This window comes from Hippocampus zosterae, chromosome 14 (assembly GCF_025434085.1).
Source record: "Hippocampus zosterae strain Florida chromosome 14, ASM2543408v3, whole genome shotgun sequence".
In the NCBI taxonomy this organism is placed as follows: Eukaryota; Metazoa; Chordata; class Actinopteri; order Syngnathiformes; family Syngnathidae; genus Hippocampus; species Hippocampus zosterae.
Window position 1 is genome coordinate 2,822,763 of NC_067464.1, and position 22,000 is coordinate 2,844,762.

Below are 22,000 nucleotides of genomic sequence, written 5' to 3' on the forward strand. Positions count from 1 at the left end.
AGACTCATAATCAATTAATATCGTGATGAGATGAGAGCTAAGAGATCAAACTCGTTTCCCTGACTGGCTTTTCCAGCCAAATGGCCTCATTGCCCTGCACTTGAGGATTTTTCTCTTTTGGCAAACACGAGCGCACATTCCGCCGGCTGCGCCAAGCAAATAGCCGCCGGTGTAACTCCGAGGTCCTTACACGAGGAGGCGCGGGGGGGTCGTCGGCGGCCGGAGGAGACTGGTGGAGGTGGAGGGGGCCGGGGTGGGTTGTCAGGAAGTTCGAAATGAAATTCCACTCGCCGCAATGATCATTGTCAGCTGACATATGAAAAACCTCAACGTAAGGTCATGTACAGTTAGCGCCAACAAGGAAAGCCTCATGTTCAGCCTTGGAAAGAACACACACACACACACAGCAGAACAAAAACAATACATTTACATTAGCACGTTTCCATCAGAAAAAACAGCGGGCTCAGCTTGCTCTATTTGGCAGGTGGAAGTCGATTCTCCATTCTACATAGCTGCGTTGGCGAACAAATGCCAGTGGGTGGCAGTGTTGCATCGCTTTGGCTTTGAGTTCAGCACAGCTTTTGAGTCGAAGATAAAGACGAGCTGCGAGTCCAGTGCTTGTGGTGCCACTTATTAGGCAATCGGCACGGAAGACCCGTAACCCGACAAATATTTGCCAACAAGATCCAAAGGCAAACAGAACGTCATAAACACCGATTATGTGAGATATCAGCCGGTATGAAGGATAAAAGCTTTATTTAGAGCCCAATATCGTCCGACAAAAATCGCACGTTACCTTACCTCTCGTTGGTGCCCTATTTGTCATTGTGCTGTTGGTAGTCAGTAGGGGCCGGGGGTCTGCAGGATCTGCCGGGGATGAGCCACAAGTCCGCCCGTGTCTAACGACTTTTTCCATCGCTGCTCCTCACACACACACACACACACACACACACACACACACACACACGGCAGATAAATGGAAGCAGATGAGTCAGGGAAGGGTCCCAAAAGTGGCCGTCATGAGCTTCAACTGTAAATTGCCCCCCCCCCACACCCCCATCCCCATCCCACCCTCTCGTGACGTAGTGCCAGTGTAAGGCAGAGCTAGCAAAAGTACTCTTACTCTGTACTTTAGTACAAGTATAGTGGTGCCTTGAGATGACTTGAGTTTTTTTTGGGGGCGGGGGGCAATTTTGGGAGGCGGGGCGGAGGGGGATGGGAAAAAAAAACTACAATAAAGGGAGTGGGGAGTTTAGAATTGGTCAGACAGGTGAAAAATCTGAAGTACTGTCACAAAATATTTGTACTTGGTTACTTCCCACCACGGATGTTAGATAAGATCGAGTGCTGAGTAGGGAGGGTAGTGGTTGGGGGGGGCAGGTCTTGGCTCTGAACATCAACAAGCGCCAGATGTTTAACAGCGAGCCAGCTGCTTTCCCTCTCTCTGTCTCTGTCGCTCTCTCTCTCATTCTCATCCCATTTTCAACTTGAAAGCTGCTTGCCTCTCTGTAATCACCGGAGCCGCTTTCAACTAAATGGAACACGACCCGGAGTGGAGATTTTTTTTTTTAATTATTATTATTATTATTATTATTTTTATAACCCACAGAAAGCCAGGCTCAGCACCACAGTTTTGAGAGAAAAAAATGACCAAAGTAATTAAATTGTTTGTAGTTTCAAAAAGAAATCAATTAATCGTTTTTGACGTTTGTAGGTTAAACTGGAACGACTGTTATAGCATTCACTGACAAATAAATAAATGCTTTAAATGTGTTTCAACCCACCGGCGCCCCCCCCCCCCCCCAATTTTTTGGAAAGCCAGGTCTTCGCCGCGGTTTTTCCACTGTGTTGTGTCTACCAGGGGTCGGGATGCAGGAGCACCGGCTGATGGACGATAAGGCTCGTACTGTGCGTGCGCGTGCACGGAGACGATGGAATTTTTTTTTTTTTTTTACTTCAAAAGAGTCGCGCAAGAGCGGGCATGTAACGCTCACCCTCTCTCTTTCCATCTGTCTCTCTCTCGGCCACACTTGAGTCTTTTTCCAGCCTTTAAGCTTCACCTGTTGCTCCTGATCATGGAAAGATGATGTCATTGATTGATGATGATGTCACCATTTACCCTCGTTGACCTAACGAAAGTGGAACGCATGAAAAATATTCGAAGGGGAGTGCCATTTAAGGGCAGGTTAAGTTAAAAAAAAATGTTCTTTGCAGTTATATGTGTTGCCACTACAGTCAAAACATGTCATTCAGGTTGATATTTCGATCGTGTTGGCCTTTTTCTCCGTCTTAAATGGGCAGCCATTTTGCCAAGGGATGTCGACTGAAAATGACATCACGGTTGCTCAGGTAACGACCAATCACAGCTCAACTTGTGAATGTCACGTGACCAAAACTCAGAAAACAGGTACACTATCTCTCTCTATTTATACAGTGATAATATGTATAAATAAATAAAAATAACATTTTATACACACACACACACACATTATTCTTCATTTTCCCCTTAATTTCTCATGAATTACTCTTGAAGACACTTCATCTGAGATGAATCACTCCCAAAATTTCCTCTCGGAATTCCTCTAAACAGCGTCACCCATAACAGAGAACAAACTGACCCCTCGACACCCAAACCACCCCCCACCCCCAAAGGCGGAACGTCCTTGGCTGGCTTGTCCATGGGTGTGTTTGTGTGAGAGCAGGAAGTGGGTGAATGACGACGACTGTGGGGAGAACAAGCAACAATGTGCCACGCTTACCACTTCCTGTCCTGGTGCTTGGGCGACTTTGCCACAGCAACGGCCGGAGATGCTGGTGTGGAGTGACTCAACCGCACACACCCACACAAACAAACACACGCACGCGCACGTACACGCACACGCACACAAAATCTAAATTTGTTTGGTTTACCGTATTTCAGTAAAAGCAATGAACTGACAAATATTGCGCAAATATTCGTTTAAAATAAACAAAAAACGATTTTCAAAAACTTGACTTAACAATCTGTAGTTTGGCAAAAATTTTAAAATGGTAAACCATTTTGTCATGAAAAACAGATATAAAAAATGTCAGCAGATGTTTTTTTCTAAAAAAGAAAGTACGATTTTAAAACAACAATCAAAAAAACCATAGCAGTGTGAAATTATGGAAATAAATGAGAAAAACTCTCTCGCGTTTTAAAAATGATGGTCTTTGTTTAAAAAAAAAAATAGAAATGTGCAGAAATATTTTAAAAATCTTCTAAATAACACCAAAGATTTCACGCAAAAAAATCTTTAAATTCTGCTGCCCGCCCCCAAAATTGCAGCAATCGAGAAACATCTCACAAAACCTCTGCTGCCATTACTTTTTTTCTCCGCTTCTTTTCATTCAACATTTTGAAAAGTAGTCTTTCATTTGGTAACGCCTTTATTTGAACGTTTCAAGCTTCAGACCAAAGAGCCGATGCCACAAAATAAACAGGGAAACAGAATAGAGCAGAAAGAAAGGTTGGCAAGAAACATTCCTGTTGCACAAAACCTGAAGAGAGGAAGCTCATCCAAAATAACAACCTACTCACTTCCTCTCAGAGTAGTTTCAAAATAAAAGTCCCAACATGGCTTTACACTACCGTGGATGGACAGGCATCCAAGACAATGTGTGTTTGTGTGTTGGGAGTCGTAATGATTGTCAGTTACACACACAAACGCACACACCGAACACAATTGAACCGGAGCCACACAGTGGCACTGCAATTAAAAGCATGTAAAAAAATCCCCCAACCATTTACAATGGCTTCTCGTTACTCTTATTATTACTATAATAATAATATTGATACAGCTCAATAAAAGACACAGCCAGGCACATTTACAGTGGCTATGTAGCTACAAAAAGGGACACACACACACTCTCTCTAAATAAATCAATCACACGTCAATTCCTTTTTCTTTTTTTGCAACCTAACAATAAGTTTTTTGTTGTTGTTTTATATTAGCTGCATTGTGTCATGTTGAGCAATGGAACTGTAGCAAAAGGCATATGTACACACAGTTGTGGACGTTAAATTGAAACTAGAGTTAACTTGATACTCATTGGACACAGATTTCAGGTCACCTGCACAATATTAAATATATATATATTTTTAAAAGCTGTTTGCAATACACCGAGAGCTCTGTCTAATATTTCTGTTAGCTCCATGAAGGCTATGCAGGTGCACCTCATAAAATGAGCTTAAAAAATTTTTTAAATGTTGAAATGCATTTCTTTGGCAACAAACAAAAACAAAAAAATATATAAAAGAAACCGCATCTTCGGTGGAAAAAAAATGCTTATGTGGACAGAGGAACCACAGAATTTGTAAATGAATCTCTAAAATCGTGCAAAAATGTTGAGAGAAAAAAAAGCATGTTTTGGGCTAATTTTCGAGAGAAAAAAACTATGCAAAATGAGTGTTTACATTTTTGTAATATTTTCACGGGAAATCTATGAAGCTTTGAAAAAGTGATTTTTTTAAAAACATTTTTTGCTGAAACATTCTGGAATATTGCAAAATTACAAAAGAAAGAAAAACAAACCTCACTAAAGACACCGCATAACCATAGAAACATTTTTATTTAGTTATACACTATTGAAAAATGTTTCCAAAGTCATGCAAATTAACGAGGAAAAATTTTAAAGGAAAGAAAAAAAAATGCAAACGTATGTAAGTCTAAAGTCGCACAGGAGTTGTAAAAATTACGAGGAAAACTCTTGGAAGTTCTACAATTTTTTTTATAATAAATTGAATTTAGAAAAATCTCCCAAAACAAACCCCAAAAAATATTCATGCAAAAATTTGAGCAAAACTTTCAGCATTGCATTATTTTATTTTTTTACTTGACCTGAATCATTTTTGCTTTAGAGGACAAAAAGAAATCCCCAAATCGAAAAACCATGCAAAAAAATTGAAAAACATTCATTTATACAAAAACTTTCGCAAAAATAATCGAAACTTGTGCTAAAACGCTAATTTTAGCTGCAAGATGTTATCTAGCTGCAATCTGTCTCACAGCCAAATCCTTTTCACATCAAGAAACAAAGTTTGACAAAACAGCGTTTTACACTCGAGTGACACTTGAAATGTACCGTTAAAACTTTTCTGATGGCCATATTTGACTATGACTATTTTTTTACATGCCAAAAGAAAATCAGTCGGGGGGTACCACAGTATCGTCGATACTTGCCAGACGCGTAGTGGTTGATTCTTGATGACATCATCAGATAGCGACGCATGAACAGAACAAGACGACCTATACGTGCGTTTGTGTTATTATAAATGCAGCGAAATGCAGTGGCTGGCAAATAGAAGGCAACTCTCCCAGAGAGCTCGACAAGCTCGTCACTTTTTTTTTTTTTGGAGCAACGAATGGCAAGTGACTCGACACGCACATAACATAGCTCTAAGAATAGCCTGCCTGGTCAACCTGGAAGGATTTGACGGACTTTTTTTTTGTTTTTTGGGGTGATGCTTGTAAGAACATGCAGTGGCCACACGGGGGCGCTTTTGTGAATGTTAAGTAGCGTTTTCCAATGTCACGTAATTGGTCCAGAAATTCTGATTTATGTACTACGAATGATGCGTTTTTGTTGAGTAACGAATGCCAGCAACAGATAGTGACAGGCAGAACATTTAAATGCTCTTCTTCTAGATAGCAGAAGTTTTACTTTATGTTTCTATCAATAGAAAGTAGATGCTGACAAATTCTCCTGTTTGGGGTTTTTGCGCTCTTTTTTGACATGTTCGGTTAGGAAAAAGCCAAGCGGGTGATTTCTCATCTGTGTGTGAGAGAGGGAGAGAGAGAGAGAGAGCATGTATAGACTTTAAATATTTTTTTGGGTGGGTGAAAATGTAAAAAACTAAAATATATAATTTTTGTGACGAGATGGTTTGCTATCTTTTAAAGTGACGGACCCCCCCCCCCAAAAAAAATCTAAAAGCTTCCCCTGCTACGAACTTTTTTTTCAAACAGTTTTTAAAAATTGCAATTTGCCCAACTTCCAGGAATTTTGATTTCAAAATGAGTCAACTGTGTGTTTCTTTTCCATGTGATGTGATTGTCTTTGCGCAAGATAGTCAAAAAGTTTGATCCAACATATGAACACCCCCCCCCCCCCCCCGCCCACCCGCCCCAAAATGAAAATCCTCTTCTGTGGAGCTATTTTTAGTGTGCTGTGTTCCTTTAAGAGCTTATCAAACAATTTCTCACTCATCCACTTTGTTGTGAGATGCACGTCCACACGTGAACATGAGTCTATCCTCACCAAAAAAAATACAAAAAATAAGGGGGCCTCATCATAAAATGGATGTCCTTATTCTTTTTGATGTCCATTCCAACTGTGCATCCATCCAACAATTTCGAAAAAGGCAATCCACTTTTTTCACGCTGTCAGATCTGAGATGATCTTATTCCCGATCTCAGCCGGAGCCTGGAGATCATCCACGTCATAGTCCTCCTCAAAAGATCTGCAATCACATTTGAGCGCGTTAGCGAGCCGAGCAAACGTTTTGAATGAATGGAAAAGAAGATTCTTGTTGGTACCCCTCGTGTATCTGCTCATTGGCAGTCTCCTCCGCCACCAGTATCTCGTATTCCTCCGAGGCATATTTATCCCAGTCAGACGGCTCGGGACCATCACCGTCGACGTCCTAGAAGGGCCACACAAGTTTTGACAAGAGAACGTAGAGTGAGCGGATGATTAATCACGAGAATAAAATGAGGAAGAGAGAATTGACAGTCCCGTAACTACTGAGCTGGATTAAATCGCCGCGTCCATCTGTCTAGTGTGACACTTCGAACCAAAATGGCTGACTTCCTGTTTCAGGGATGGGTTCTTCAGACTTTTTTTGTGGGTCTTCTCTTGATAGACATTCATCCAAATTTTCGTGTTGCAGAGTCAAACGGGCTTCAAACATCCTCAAGCCAAAATGGTCACTTTGAACTAAAATGGCCGACTTTTTGTGTCTTGTGGGACAGGGCTATTTTTTTTTTTGTGGGTCCACTCATGATAGATGTGGCGTGATACACCAAGTTCAAGTTGCCAAGTCAAAGTTAAGATTCTGTATTTTTGAAAGCATCCGAAATGTGCCACCAAGCTAAGATGGGCACTTTGAACCAAAATGGCCGACTTCTTGTATCTTGTGGGACACGGCTATTTTTTTTTTGTGGGTCTACTCATGATAGATGTGGCGTGATACACCAAGTTCAAGTTGCCAAGTCAAAGTTAAGATTCTGTATTTTTGAAAGCATCCGAAATGTGCCACCAAGCTAAGATGGGCACTTTGAACTAAAATGGCCGACTTTTTGTATCTTGTGGGACACGGCTATTTTTTTGTGGGTCCACTCATGTTAGATGTGGCGTGATACACCAAGTTCAAGTTGCCAAGTCAAAGTTAAGATTCTGTATTTATGAAAGCATCCGAAGTGTGCCACCAAGCTAAGATGGGCAACCAAAATGGTTGACTTCCTGAGACTTTTTTGGGGGGTCTACTTATCATTGACAAAAAAATAATAATAATAATAAATGTAAATGTTAGCATTCATGAATGACACTCATTAAGGTTTGCATCCCCCATTTAGTTGTAAATTTCCAGCGGGATGATGATGCCGGCAAATATTTATATTCATATATATTTTTTGTCTTTCTCCCTTTCATAATTTTGCTGCTGTAAATTGGGAATTTCTCCACTGCGAGACAAATAAAGGTTTTCTTATCTGCCACTGTGCAGTCAAAGCATTGAAAGGCTTCTAACCGCTACTTTTTCTCGGGCACGCGGGGAGAGGCTTTTTTTTTTTTGTCATTTCATGTCCAATTTGCGAGACATTTTCAGCACACTTGAGTCCCGTCCGTGCTTTGTGCCCACCTTGTGCACGGCAAAGGGGTCTCGCTGTTCGTGGTCCAAATATTTCTCCAGGTTGAAGAAGGTGTCGAAGAAGATGTGCGCCATGCGACATCGCTTCAGGTCACCCAGCGTCATTTTGCCTGAGAGGAAAAAAAAACAAAATAAATGCCCCGTTTGGTGTCACGTGAAGCCGGTGCGTCTAAGGAAATGCGTCTTTGCCGATATCTACCTGGGCTCTCCGGTTTGACCAAATCGAGCATTTGGCACAGCAAGTCTTGGAAAGGCAGCGGTTCGATGCCCATTCGCTCCATGCGCTCGCACTGCTCTTCGTAGAAGTACTCCAACTCGAACATGGACAGGACGCCGTCGCCGTCTACGTCCATGCAGCGGAACCAGTACTCGATGCTGGTGGTTGAAAACAGCGAGAGGGCAACATTATAGCTTTCCGGTGACTTTGCTGCATCCGCACCGGGGTTTGATTTCTCACCTGGTGGGATTTTTTTTGTCTTCTTCAGAGATGAGAAACCAGACAAACTCAGCGTAGCTCATGCGACCTTCCCTCTGCACGGCGTTGCCCCTAGCGACCAATCACACGGGCGGTTTTAGAAAACGGAACATTGCGATCGGGCTCGCTGGCGTTGAGCTAAGCTTACCGCGTCACGGCGCCTGAGAACAACCTCTCGATGATTCGGTTGGAGGACGCTAAAGGGAGGACAGGGGAAGATGTGGCATGTAAACAACGGCGGCCATTTTGTGACTGCTGAGTCGGGATATGCATGACTAATTAGGCCTCGCCAATAGAAAATCACATAGGACATAGGTCTGGGGTCTGGCTGGGCTGAAGTAATGGCCGAGATGGTTAAATCAATTGGATGATGGTTAAGACTGGTCGAGGAGGAGAAACGTAACAAATTTGAGCAAAAACTTTGAGTCGGGTCAAATTTGAGCAAAAACTTTCACACATAAAATCATCAATGTTTTTTTTAAAAGAAAAAAAAAATCGGGAAACTTACTTTTGTTTAAAAAAAAAAGGAGTCAAAGAAAAAGTCATGAATCCATTATGAGAAATTGTGTAAAAAAGTCAGAAAAATTACGTCGTGAAAAAAGTAGAAAATTTTATTTTTTTAATGTATTTATTTATTTATTTATTTATTTATTTTATTTTATTTTTTTCTGGAAAATAAAGCTCATTTTTGCCCCCGAAAGTCAGGAAAATAAAATCACGGAAAATGGGGAAAATATAGAAATAATAAAAAAAATATATATAAAATATTTTAAAAATATTTTCTTTTGTAAAATAATCTGTTTATAAAAATAGAATAAAAAGTCATGAAAAAAAAACATTGGGCAAAACATCTGGAAAATCAAATTAGGTAAAGCCATGGGAGAATAATGTACAATTTTTGCACGTGTCTACTCACGACATCATCATCTTAAAATGTTCCTTAACGCCTCTCCTGGGCAGCTACCAAACGTTTCAAAACAGAAGCTGTGACGCGCCACCATTTTTCCGGTTCAAATCGTCTGGCGCCCTCACCGTGGTCGTTGTATCGGGCCAGGTCCTTGTGGTCGATGTAGAGGTCGTGGTCGCTGTCCAGCTCCCAGAACTTGCAGTAGATGACGTAGAAGTGCTCGTAGGAGAAGTAGTCGGTGATCTGGTTGATGTCGTCTTCCTCTTCCAGCAGCGCCAGCGTCTGCAGGAAGTTGCTGCGCCGCAGCTCCGTCATGGAAACGCGGCCTGTCCACGAGCGGTTCACCACGTAGAAGATCCGCTGGATGACCTGCCGGGACAGTTGCCAAAGGACGATTATGTCCGTACAAGAAACACTTTAATTCAAGTAAATTATTTTCTTTTATTTTTCATTTCAGGGTACCTGTGTTTAAAAAAAAATCTACATTTTAAAAAAATTATCTTTACTTGAAATTATTTTTTGATTTGGAGAAAAACAAAATGTGCACGATAGTAAATGCATTTGAAAAAGTGCACGCAAAAATGTGACGCCGAGCCACTTCCTGGTTCTTGTAGTATGCGGCTAATGTGTCACGGACAGCAAAATAAAACCGGTGAGCTGGACTCCATGGAAGGAAGTTTCCTAATATGGGCATGGAAAGGGCCACAGAGGACATTGCGTGGGGGGGGGGGGGGGGGGGTGCATACAAGGCTGTGCTAGCCATCAGTTTCCATGATGGATTTCAAAGCTGCATTTGCACCCCGCACACACGTGATGTTATGTTGTAAGTTTTTGACATATAATCTAAAGAGTGTTTTTTTTTTTTTTTTTAAATTACCGTTGTGATGTAGCGGGAATGAAACTCGGGTGCATCCTTCAGAAACGTGAGTCCGGGATGCGTGTCCACGATGTCCTAAAACAAAACAAAACAGGACAAATAGTTTTTTGTTGTTACTGGACAAAATGAGCACACGGATGGATTTCACATATTTGATTATGTCATCAAAACACCTATTTGAGAGATTCTTTCGGAGCAGTGTACAACTTAACATACAATCAACTAAAATTAATTACACAAAAATACGTTTTAATGTCAAGACCGGGTCAAATATAGTACATATGATAAATCAAAATGTATACAATAAAATGTATATAAAAAATCCCCCCAAAATAATCATTAAAAAAATTATATATTAGCCATAAAATAATAATAAAATATATTATTAATTATATTAATTATAATATAAAAAATAAATTTAAATTGTAAAAATCTAAATATATGTAAAATAATAAAATTTGCTTTTAAAAAAATTATCAAATATGAACGAGAGGAGCCAGATGAGGTGGCTTGGGCATCTGATTCGGATGCCTCCTGAGCGCCTCCCCGGTGAGGTGTTCCGGTCATGTCCCACCGGGAGGAGACCCCGAGGAAGACCCAGGACACGCTGGAGAGACTATGTCACCCAGCTTGCCTGGGAACGACTCGGGATCCCCCGGGGAGAGCTGGAAGAAGTAGCTAGGGAGAGGGAAGTCTGGGCTTCCCTGCTAAAGCTGTTGCCCCCGCGACCCGGCCCCGGATAAGCGGTAGATGATGGATGGATGGATGGATCAAATATGAACAAAAGAAAATGACATCTGATGAAGTCATATTGCAACAATGTAAAGCTTTGTAACTAAGATATAAATGTAAAAAATAAAAATAAAAATGGATACACTCAATGACATTTTGTCGAAAATGCCAATGTATGAAATGAAAATGGAACAAAGAAAGCAATTGACCTGCAGAAGAGGAATGAAGTCCTCCTGCTCCAGGTATTGACAGCCGGGTTTGGCGAGCAGGTGAATAAACCGCGAGGCGTCGTCGTGGCAACCACGCAGCAACCTGCAGGAGCGCCCGAGCGTTTTTTTTTTTTAAACATTTTTCAGACATCAATCCAGACCGACGGCAAATGCAACCTACTTCCTCCAGGTGGCGACAAAGGAGTGAACCGAGACGAATCCCGTTCTTTCGCCGCCGGCCCCGTAGAACATGGCCGCCTTCCAGTACAGCGGACACTCGCACACCTGCAAAGAAATTTTTTTTAGCAATGTAACCGATTAAAAATGCTTCATTGATTCATCTTGGGCTCCCTTTTTTTTTTTTTTTTTAATCATACAAATCTGTTACCTTAGCCACCTTGCTCATCTCGTAAATATCGGCCTTCTCGTCCTCAAATTCAGCAAAGGCTGCTTCGATGGCGGCGATGGCCGCGTCGTGGTTGGCTGGCTGGCCCGCGGCAGGTAGCCCGCATGGGTAGTAGAACCTGGGAATGTTGATGGCAGGAGGAGGAGGCGGAGGCGGAGACGGGATGATGATCACTGGAGCTGCTGGGGGTGGGCTGGGCGAGCGGCGCGAGGGCGCGTGCGAGACAGCGGACGCCTGAGCTGGCACCGGTGGTGGCGTGCCGGGTTTCTTCTCCGCTTTGGACTGGACCTGAAGTGAAACGCGGAGGATGATGTGGTGAGAAATTGCAACCGCTGATCTCATTCATTCATTCATTCATCTTCCGAGCCGTTTGATCCTCACTAGGGTCGCGGGGGTGCTGGAGCCTATCGCAGCTGTCTTCGGGCAGTAGGCGGGGGACACCCTGAATCGGTTGCCAGCCAATCGCAGGGCACACATAGACGAACAACCATCCACGCTCACACTCACACCTATTGACAATTTAGAGTGTTCAATCAGCCTGCCATGCATATTTTTGGAATGTGGGAGGAAACCGGAGCACCCGGAGAAAACCCACGCAGGCCCGGGGAGAACATGCAAACTCCACACAGGGAGGCCGGAGCTGGAATCGAACCCGGTACCTCTGCACTGTGAAGCCGACGTGCTAACCACTGGGCTACCAGGCCGCCCACCGCTGTTCTCGTATCGATAACACTACTACAAATGAGACATAAACTTTCAATGAGCACAATGACGGATTTTATTATTTTTTTAAATGAACAAATACCGACTATTCTGGTCACGCCCCCAAAAATATGAATATATACGCTATATATATACTGTAGGTCAGGGGTGCCCATTAGGTAGATCCTGATCTACCGGTAGATCTAAGACAGGTCCCAAGTAGATCCGAGGAGTGTCGAGAAGAAAAAAAACAAACAACCATTTGTGTGTCTTTGTACATGTTAGTAATATATTTTTTGTGTTAATATACACTGCACACTAATCAGTCTCATTTTCACAAAAAAAAAATATTTAAAAAATAAAATAAAGCAGGTAAATCTTTAATTTGTGTGTGTGTGGGTGCGCGCGCCGGTAAGGGTAGATCCCGTAAGGTTAGTTGATCAAAAAGTAGATCGTCGATCCAAAATGTTTGGGCACCCCTGCTGTAGGCGGATAGGCTACATGAACAAAACAGGTGGATATCGCGCTTTTTATTTTTTTGGTTTTTTGTTTTTAAATCGAAATTGCAATTCCACACGCTGTCATGGCAACGATCAGAATCAGAATCATCAGAATCATCTTTATTGGCCAAGTATGTAGAACACACAAGGAATTTGTCTCCGGTATAACACGCTGCACTAGTATCATCGTAAACAAATAAAATCATTGAACCATTTTAGAGTAACCAGTAGTTTTGTAGTACCATTTTGTGGTGCAAGAAGAGTGACTACGTCAGTGACTGTTTAAAGAGTTAATGGCTAGAGGGAAGAAGCTGTTTAAGTGTCTACTGGATTTGGTGCGCATGGATCTGTAGCGTCTGCCTGAGGGGAGTGGCTGAAAGAGGTGGTGGGCAGGGTGCGGGGGATCCAGGAGGAGGTTATAGCGATAACAATGGCTATCGCTACAAGATTACTAGAAAATCACCATGTCCCATCAATGGTGAGCTACTTTTGAGAACAGGCCCACGGGCTACTCATGCGGCCTACCTGGTGGCCGCAGGCACCATATTGGTGACCCCGGCGCTAATAACCGGAAACATTGGTTGATTTTGTTGAATAAAAACGATTATTTATTCATTTATCGGGCGGCCCGGTAGTCCAGTGGTTAGCACGTCGGCTTCACAGTGCAGAGGTACCGGGTTCGATTCCAGCTCCGGCCTCCCTGTGTGGAGTTTGCATGTTCTCCCCGGGTCGGCGTGGGTTTTCTCCGGGTGCTCCGGTTTCCTCCCACATTCCAAAAAACATGCGTGGCAGGCTGATTGAACACTCTAAATTGTCCATCAGTGTGAGTGTGGGTGTGGATGGTTGTTCGTCTCTGTGTGCCCTGCGATTGGCTGGCAACCGATTCAGGGTGTCCCCCGCCTACTGCCCGAAGACAGCTGGGATAGGCTCCTGCACCCCCCCGCGACCCTAGTGAGGATCAAGCGGCTCGGAAGATGAATGAATTAATGAATATTCATTTATCGTTAGGATTATCGTCACGTGATTAGTTTTAGTCAACTCCAACTGGGGTGTCATTACGCAATTTAATTGATGCACAAGAGGAGGACACAATCAAAGTATCACGGTGCATTCAGGGTACTTTGGTCAAATCCAAATTCCATTTCTATGAATTGTCCAGTCGTGGAAACTTTACTTCTCCGCTGCATACCCCCAAAAACAACAACACAGGAAGTTGTTAGCATGCGCTGGCCATTTTGCACAGTGCCTGTATTGAGCCTGACAGCTGTCACTGGACCCCCCCCCCTTCCCGTAACTCCCCCTACTTATCCTCTGCATTCATTCTATCACTCTATTTCTGCGCCTCCCGTCTATTAATACCCTGCTGGTATCTGCCTCAGAATACTTTTGTCATTCCCGGCATGTCCGCTGTGAGAAAAGCAATACGAATACAACATATTTGATTGATTGGCGTGATTTGATTTCCGTGCTGCTAACCTTGCGGCGCGCTAATAGCCGCCGCTCGCACCAACTGACCTGCTGCTGCTGCTGCTGTTGCTGAAAAGATTTGAGTCTTTTCTTGAAGCGCGATGGCAAGACAAAGTCACAGCCCCGCGCCAGAAAGGCCAATTCCCCCCTAAGGTCGGGGTCCCGGCGCAACGACGTCTCCTTGATCATCATGTTTGGGGGTCTCCGTACGCCAAAACTCCCCCGCCTGCCAATGTCCGGTTCGAGATCCCACAAAAAGATCCCGAAAGTAGCCCAGAACCTTCCCCTCCAGATACTAATCCAGCATGCAAGGTTCCTACGCAAGAAGACCAGCCGAGCATGATCCACTATCCGGGGGCTAGCAAATCCTACGGTGTACCGCCCCCCTCCTGCTCACGCAGTCTTTCTAGAGCCTGCCGCTCCACAAGCTGGGCTCGGAACCAAGCGCACTGAGAAACATGAGCCTTACCGGAGTCGGTCAACACGGATTTACACAGTTTACCGGCGGAGAAGGGGCGGGGGTGGCGTTTTACCCCCCCCCACACACATTCAGCAAAGGGCGCTTGCTTGTGAGTGGGCGGGGCAATCAAGGAGGAACTATTTCCAAAGAGGTAATTTTGGGACGACGTGATGAATCAGCGATTGACACTTCGGTAGAGTTCCAGGAAGTTTGTCACCTGGTCCTGAAATTTTAACATATGCTGTGTTGGTCTGGTGCCTCACTCATCATGATGAGCATTTTTATATTTTTACTATAAAGACATTTTTTGAAAATACAACACTGTCCTGGAAATATTTACAAAAACTGTCATAGATAGAAAGTAATTCTAAATGCATATATATCACATTTTTTTTGTTGTCGTTTCTTGAACTTAAATGCCATGAGATGTGGCAGGCGTACCTAATAAAGTGGCCGTTGTTTGGCCCAAACTGTTTCAAATGTCTTCAAGGCAGCTGTTTGAACATTCCATAAGGGAAGAAAGCTTCTCGCAATCTAAAATCTAAATAAACTCCTTTTTTCCCCCTTTTTTTTTCTTTGCGTTTTCCTCAAATGGTGTCAGTGGGGAATATGGCACCCTCTAGTGGTCGTAATCAGCACCTACAATTACAAAGCAATAGCTCTATCCAGCTTTTGTTGTCCCGAAAAATTCAGTCTTTGTTTGTTAGCATTCTATTATTATTATTTGTTTTTTTAATACTTCATATGTGCTCGTGACTTTTCCATATCCTGTTCATAACTCGGCTGTGCGCACCCCTGCTGAATTCTTTGGATCAACTCCACTCTGTACTGAAGCCAAAGTCGCATACCGATTCCGCACACACACACACCAGGACACGCACACAAACACACTTTTCCTGATGTGCTAAAGAGGAAACATTCATCACTGTATCTTGTGACGATCAACAAACGAGCACCATGCAAAGAGGATGCTACGTCGACTCGTTTGTTCCCCCAAGCGTTAACAGAGAGACGAGAAGCCATGCTAATTGCTAAGCGGCTAACGTTATCGCAAAAGACTACAATTAAGTGGGTGATCTGAGTACACTTTTCCGAGGTCGCAAAATAGCAGGCTATTTAATAAGTACACGGAGAGAAAATGATACAAAACAATGCTACACATTTAGCCAAACGAGACCGGAAATGTGATAGCGTCCGTACATTCGCGGGGAGGAGTGGCTTATTGTCTCGTTCGTGCAACGCTAATATAAAACCAGTCAACTCACAAGCTAGCAAAAAGAGTACCAAAAAAAAAAAGGGGGGGAAAAAGTAGAGATATTTGGAAAGTTTCTTGATAACGGGAAAAAGTTCCAGTGTCCAATGCTCTAAGCTAGCTCTGCACAAGTTGAGGCTAGTGGCTCTCGATTTTGCTTTCGTTCTGGTGAGTTATATAATTTCACACCCTTTAGATTTGTTTTGTGGTGCCTTGTTACATTAAAAAAAAAAAAAAAATTGGCGGTAAGTTTCTAATTTCATCAAACCAACCCCGTTTTATGTGTTTCTCCTACCATTCGCGCACTTGTTTAAGCGTTAACATCGGGACTGTATAAAGATTAAGATATCCTTTATTTGTCCCGCAATGGGGAAATTACAATCAGAATTCAGAAAGGGAAAAAACGCTGGGTAGGCAGAGGGAAAAAAAAAAAACGCCGTTGCCTTTGTTATGGTGTTGCATAATGTCATTGTTGTTTACTATAAACAAAAGGGGGAAAACAATCCATTCAGAAATCATGTTTTGTGAACCGGTCGTGGGTCACAGAAGGACAAGTGAACCAGGAGAGGGGAATAAAGACGACAGGTGTGCCTTTTGCGGTGCGCTTCCCCTTTTGCCGCCGCACTACGGCAACAGGCAAGTCGGTCCAATGAATGCGTGATGGGAAGATAAGTGGTTCGAAGAGGGGGCCAGGGGGGATTCCAGCTGTCCCGCAGCGCCAACTGTGACGGTGAATGCGTGCGCGCCACTTCCCAGGAACGACGAATAGCGTGTACAAAGCGACTTCCTCAAACACCTGCTCGGAGCAACTCTTGCCAGCGGCTGTTTGCAAAATGATCCGCATACACATGGCATCTCCATTGCATGTTTATTTCTGCTTGGGGGGCTAGGCAGATTCCAGGCACGGTACGCTCAAGTCAAGACACAAGCGCCCCAGGATTGTCCGGCAACGACAGTCAAATGGCGCCGACATTCCTCCCGGTCAAAAACAGTGCTGGTATACCCATGTCTCGTCCTTGATGAATGTCGTGGCCAAAAAAAAAATGCTGAAAAAAGTCCACATCAGGTCCACACGACGTAATAACAACAAACAAAATGGCGCCTACTCAGGCGCCATCTTGAATTCATAATATATATATAATGACATCATACAGGTTACGTTTGGCTTTTCGAGAGAGCCAGACAGAGCAAAGCTGGACGGCCCATTGGGGAGATGGAGGACAGACTGATAGTTTCTTCAGACGTTGGCGCAAATGGATCGGAAAGGCGCTCAGGAAATGCTAAAGTCATTCAAAGAGATTTGATGCGGTTGTTGCTTGCGAGTCGCCAAGGCAAAGATTTTCCACATCCTGTATTAAAGTCTCGATTTGAACGCTTTAATAAGCCCTCAAAAGCCATCATTCCAAATCTAGAGGATTGTTTCTTTCACGCAGTGCAACCTAAACTTGGGAGCTCTGCTTTGTTTTGAGGTCAACTGGAAATATTAGCCGTGAGGAAGAAGCTAATCGCGCGTAGAGTCCAAATGTAGCCTAGCAGCTAACGTTTGAGTCACATGACCGAGCTTCCGACTTCAAAAGCTTGAATCCGAGTGATTGACGTGTGAGAATGGTGACAATGTGACGACAACATGTGCGGACATACATTGTCCAACCCCCCCCCCCCCCCCCCCCCACCAAAAATGTAAGTAAAAAAAACTTATTTAAATACAGCACATGTACAAGTCTGACATTGGATCACATTAACATCAGTCGGTTGTTTTCCAAACAATCCAAATTGAGCTTACTTTCTCTCAACAACCACACACTTGGCCATCACGGGGGGGGGGGGGGGGTGAGCATCATTTTCTCAGTTGCTATATTAAGGTTTAATGGAAATGAGTTAACCCTAAAGCCAGGAAAAGAGATCAATGTCCTTCACCTGAAGTATTTTATCCGATTTCATGAAGATTTTCCCAAACTGTCTACATATTAGATGGATTATTTTAGGGAGCGAATGATTTAAAAAAAATAATAATTAGCCGGTTTGGGGTTTTTTTGTTTTTTTTTAACTGGTGGTTTGTTATTCATGAAATTCCACTCGATGGCGCAAAAGACCAAACCCGTAATCTTTGAAAGCCACACTAGAGGGCAGCAGATCCTTCGAGAACCTTACCGGTGGCCCTGACAAAGTCTGGCCATGTTTTGAAGTTTTCCATTTCAATTTCAAAAGAATAAAGACATGAAAAAAAAGTGCATCAAAGAATGCAAATGATGAATATTATTACACTTGTTTGAAAAATAATATTGATGACTAAATATAACAAATTCTGACTGAAAAAAGAAACAGTTCTGCGCTGCTTATGTCAGTGGTTCTCTGTTAGTTTTCTTATTTTTCATCCAGCGCCACCTAAAAAGCAACTATAAAATACAATGCAAAAAAAATTATATACACAGTTTGAACATTGCCACTGTGCTTAAATACTGGAAATTTTTAAGTACCTGGATAAGGATTCAATTAAAAAATATTGGAGACAAAAGTCAAGTTAAACGTGAAGAAATGTTTGAAAAAAAGAAAGAGGAATTATTCAATGCTAATTACATTTCTGTTGTATTCAACCACAAAGTTAAATACAACAGAACTGTGCTTGGTAAATGTGCTGCACTGGATTAGCAAAAAAAAAAAGTTGAAACCACCATGTGGACGCTTTGAACATTTAATTCAGTGCTCCCATGGCATACCACTAGAGGGGGCCCACGTGCCACCTGTGCTATTTGTAACTTTTTTAAAAAATATTTTATTTGAGTCTTTCTTGTTTTTATGTTAGTGTTTAGTATACATGAATACGGCTTGCGATTTCATTGACGAGTGAGTCACAAGCAAGACGGGCTGTAACACGGTGGAAAAAGGACAGCCGAATGCAAACAACCTTGCCTGTGGTGCTTCTTCATTGTGGGGGGGGGTAGTAAAATATTATTGAGCACCACCCCTCTCCCCCAAAACAGCCTCCCCGCATGCTCTTCGGAGGGAGTCCCACCATCCTCCCATCACTTTGGAGTGGGGGAGTCCCGTATAGCCTCACCCCCGACCTCGGATGCTCCAAAACATATTTTGCCGGTTGCCATGGTGACACAGCCTCCAGCCGAGTTAAAAGCTTCCAGACGAAAAGGTGACTCGCTTTAAAGAAAAAAAAAAAAAATTTGACGCTAAAGTGGGAACAGCCGTTTGGAGGACGTCCCGGGCCGCAGTGGGAGCGGCGGTCCGGGCGATGATGTCAGCGGCTTAACGGCTCCCAATATGAGCGCAGCGTTCGCTTGCCAAGTGTTTCACCTCCACTTTGGATAGTGTGACCCATATTGGAAAAGAGGCAGGAGGTCAAGTTTCTTTTGTCCTTGTGGGTATTTTATTTTATTTTATTTTTTACATCTATATATAAATAGATTGAACCGGGCTTTTCCCGATCTAAGCAATTTTCATGGACCTTTACTTGCGCATGAAGTCTAAACAAGCGTCTTCCCCCACTTGGCACGCGTTCCTGCTGTGATCTTATTTCCTGTAGGAGGAGTGATGTCATTCTCCAGCGAAGCAAGAGTCAACAACCGTATAATGCTGGAAAGCCCCCCGCACCCCCCCCCCCCACGGAATCTGCGTCGACCCCACCCATTAATATCCTCGCCTCCCCAGCACCCTCAACTTGTCCCTCCGCGTGTTTAAAGTGTTTTTGTGCAAATCCTCTCCTCGTGTTCTCTCTGACAGACAGTTATTACCTTCGCATCTGCATACTTTTCCTAAGCTCCCCTTTCATCCCCTTCCCAAGAAATCCGTTGTGCCAAAACGCAGCGGGCGTCTCTGGGAGCTGTCAACAGTTGACGGGCAGGATAAAACGGACAGGACGGAAAAAAAGAGAAGCTGGAAAATCGTCAAATGTCTTTCGGCGTCCTATCACTCACACATATTTGGTATTTATTATTATTGTTACTTATCAAGTGTGTTTTGAATGTATTTATTTTATCATTTGCTGAGTAACAAATATTCAAACATTTTTTTACGCAGTTATGGTCAAAACGATAATCGCAATTATTTCGATCAATATTTTAATCATCAAGTTTTAAAATTATTCACGATGTTAGCTAAACAGTAAGCTGTTATTTTGGCAGCTTAATGAAGGTTTAACCATGTGTTCGCCCCCTGGTGGTTGGCTGTCTAAAACAAATATCAAATCAAATAAATAAAATAATTATTCATTTATATCCATCCATCCATTTTCTGATCCGCTTTATCCTCACAAATGGTTGCGCGCGGGAGGTGGTGGAGCCTATCCCAGGCGTCTTCGGGCAGTAGGTGGGGGGGGGCACCCTGAACCGTTTGCCAGCCAATCGCAGGGCACACACAGACGAACGACCATCCATGCTCACATTCACACCTGGGGACAATTTGGAGTGTTCAATCAGCCTGCCGTGCATGTTTTTGGAATGTGGGAGGAAACCGGAGCACCCGGAGAAAACCCGCGCCTGCCCCGGGGAGAACATGCAAACTCCACACACTGGAGGCCGAAACTGGAATTGAAGCCATCAGACTGTCAGCTGAGGCCGGAGCTAATCTTACATCCCCTTTTGCCTGGCGTTGAAACGCACAGGCGCCACTATATATCCGATCTCGAATCCGGATATATGCCCTCCATGCATCCATTTCCCAGTACGCTTATCCAATTCGGGGTAACAGCCAACGGGGCCGCACTTAAATCAGCTATGTGAACCACTACGCTGTTAAAAGCCCTCTTCTTCAATTCCCTCCTATAAAGCACGAATGTGAAACGCGGGCACATAGCGACGCGGATTTCGACGACCTCCCGCCGAGACGGGCCGGCCGACGAGGCCGCCTCGAATTTTACGTGGCGTGCGTCTGCCATTTGACAGGTGGAGCTCAGCGCTAAGTGAGGACCACGACACGGCGGCAGGCTCTAATCCCGTGCGGTTAAAAAGCGGCCTATTAAGTACACACAGCATTCCGCCTGAGCTTTGTTTGCGGCTCGACAGACACTTTAATGTTCGAGCGGGGCCGAGATGGAATATTAATATTAATTCCCGCAGTTGCTCTTGGGTGTCAGGGATGCTCTTCATTAAAATCTGGCCGTGACATCCAGTAGCGCAGCTTTGCTTGATCGCGTCGCGGTACGAAGGAGAAATCGGATGCTTAAATGCTACAAATTACGAGGATATTCACGGATACAAGGACACCAAAGTGCCTTCGGTTTCGGATTGCGAACGTCACGTGACCGGAAGATACCCGGAAAGCAGGTGAGATGTGACGTTTGCAATGCGAGCCCGAGGGCACGGCGACGTCAGCTGACGTACGCGACTAAATGGCGCAACACTGTGGCATGCTTACGTCTGTCCAAGCGAAAACAAAGCGATTGACGTAAAAATGGCGTGAAATGCATGTATACACATTAGGTTTACGATGCATTCAAAAATATGAATTATAATGGGTCTCTATGGTGCAAAATATGTAAATTGTGAAGATTAAGGTATCAAAACGTTTTTTTTTATTATTGCTGCAATGCCTGAGAATTATCAGCCGGTGACGTCATGAAATTTAGGCCATTTTAGAACCCCTCCATAAGTTTCAGCTCTCTCGTGTTTTTCCGAATGCCTTTGCCTTTGATTCAAAGACATCATTTTACATTTATCGCAAGCGGTGCACTACGAGGGTTAAGAATGCGCAGCGACTTCCTCAAGTCATTTCACATCAATTCGGCTCAGCCGGGAAAACTATTTTTCTAATCGAAAAGCGATGATCTAACCAGAGTGGAGAAACTATATGCACAGAAAAACTCAAATGCGTGTTTTTAATTTTAACGAGAACAGCATACGACAACATGCATGGTAACAAAAGAGGGGGTGGGGGACTGGGACCCCCCCCCCTGCACATTCACACAAGCGCAGGTCCATTTACACTGAGGCGACAGCGAGTCTGTTAGCGGGATGCCATAGTACGCGGGGGGTGGTGGCGGTGACAGATTTAGGTGCCCCCCCCCCACCCCCCGGCATCCACCCATTGGGGGTTGGGGGGGCTAAGCACACAGTTAACACTATCGGTGGTGCCAACAGACAACTGCCCGCGAAGCTGCCGCACCCTCCATCAAAACC

The 22,000-nt window shown here is 43.7% G+C and overlaps 1 protein-coding gene and 1 long non-coding RNA gene across 3 annotated transcripts in view; both read right to left on the bottom strand.

Annotated features, from left to right (window-relative positions):
* Positions 1 to 164: 164 nt before the first annotated feature.
* On the bottom strand, positions 165 to 2,339 carry LOC127614349 (uncharacterized). The gene is made up of 3 exons (XR_007966470.1): positions 1,995 to 2,339; positions 802 to 918; positions 165 to 379 (listed from the first exon to the last, which is right to left on the bottom strand). It is a non-coding gene; the product is annotated as an uncharacterized LOC127614349 (long non-coding RNA).
* A 3,634-nt stretch (positions 2,340 to 5,973) lies between these two features.
* The window catches only part of LOC127614278 (serine/threonine-protein phosphatase 2A regulatory subunit B'' subunit alpha-like), a 40,507-nt gene continuing 24,480 nt past the window's right edge, over positions 5,974 to 22,000 (bottom strand). The window contains exons 1-12 of one of the 2 annotated variants that reach the window (XM_052085509.1): positions 14,212 to 14,750; positions 11,477 to 11,782; positions 11,270 to 11,373; positions 11,089 to 11,191; positions 10,148 to 10,222; positions 9,396 to 9,639; positions 8,512 to 8,560; positions 8,346 to 8,435; positions 8,088 to 8,263; positions 7,880 to 7,998; positions 6,558 to 6,664; positions 5,974 to 6,481 (exon numbers count right to left, since the gene is read on the bottom strand). In XM_052085509.1, the coding sequence (XP_051941469.1) occupies positions 6,397 to 6,481; positions 6,558 to 6,664; positions 7,880 to 7,998; positions 8,088 to 8,263; positions 8,346 to 8,435; positions 8,512 to 8,560; positions 9,396 to 9,639; positions 10,148 to 10,222; positions 11,089 to 11,191; positions 11,270 to 11,373; positions 11,477 to 11,782; positions 14,212 to 14,355 (1,602 nt within the window). In that variant the 5' untranslated portion in view covers positions 14,356 to 14,750 and the 3' untranslated portion in view covers positions 5,974 to 6,396. Of the gene's footprint in view, positions 6,482 to 6,557; positions 6,665 to 7,879; positions 7,999 to 8,087; positions 8,264 to 8,345; positions 8,436 to 8,511; positions 8,561 to 9,395; positions 9,640 to 10,147; positions 10,223 to 11,088; positions 11,192 to 11,269; positions 11,374 to 11,476; positions 11,783 to 14,211; positions 14,751 to 22,000 lie in introns of those variants that run through there. The other variant, XM_052085508.1, reaches the window with a different exon arrangement.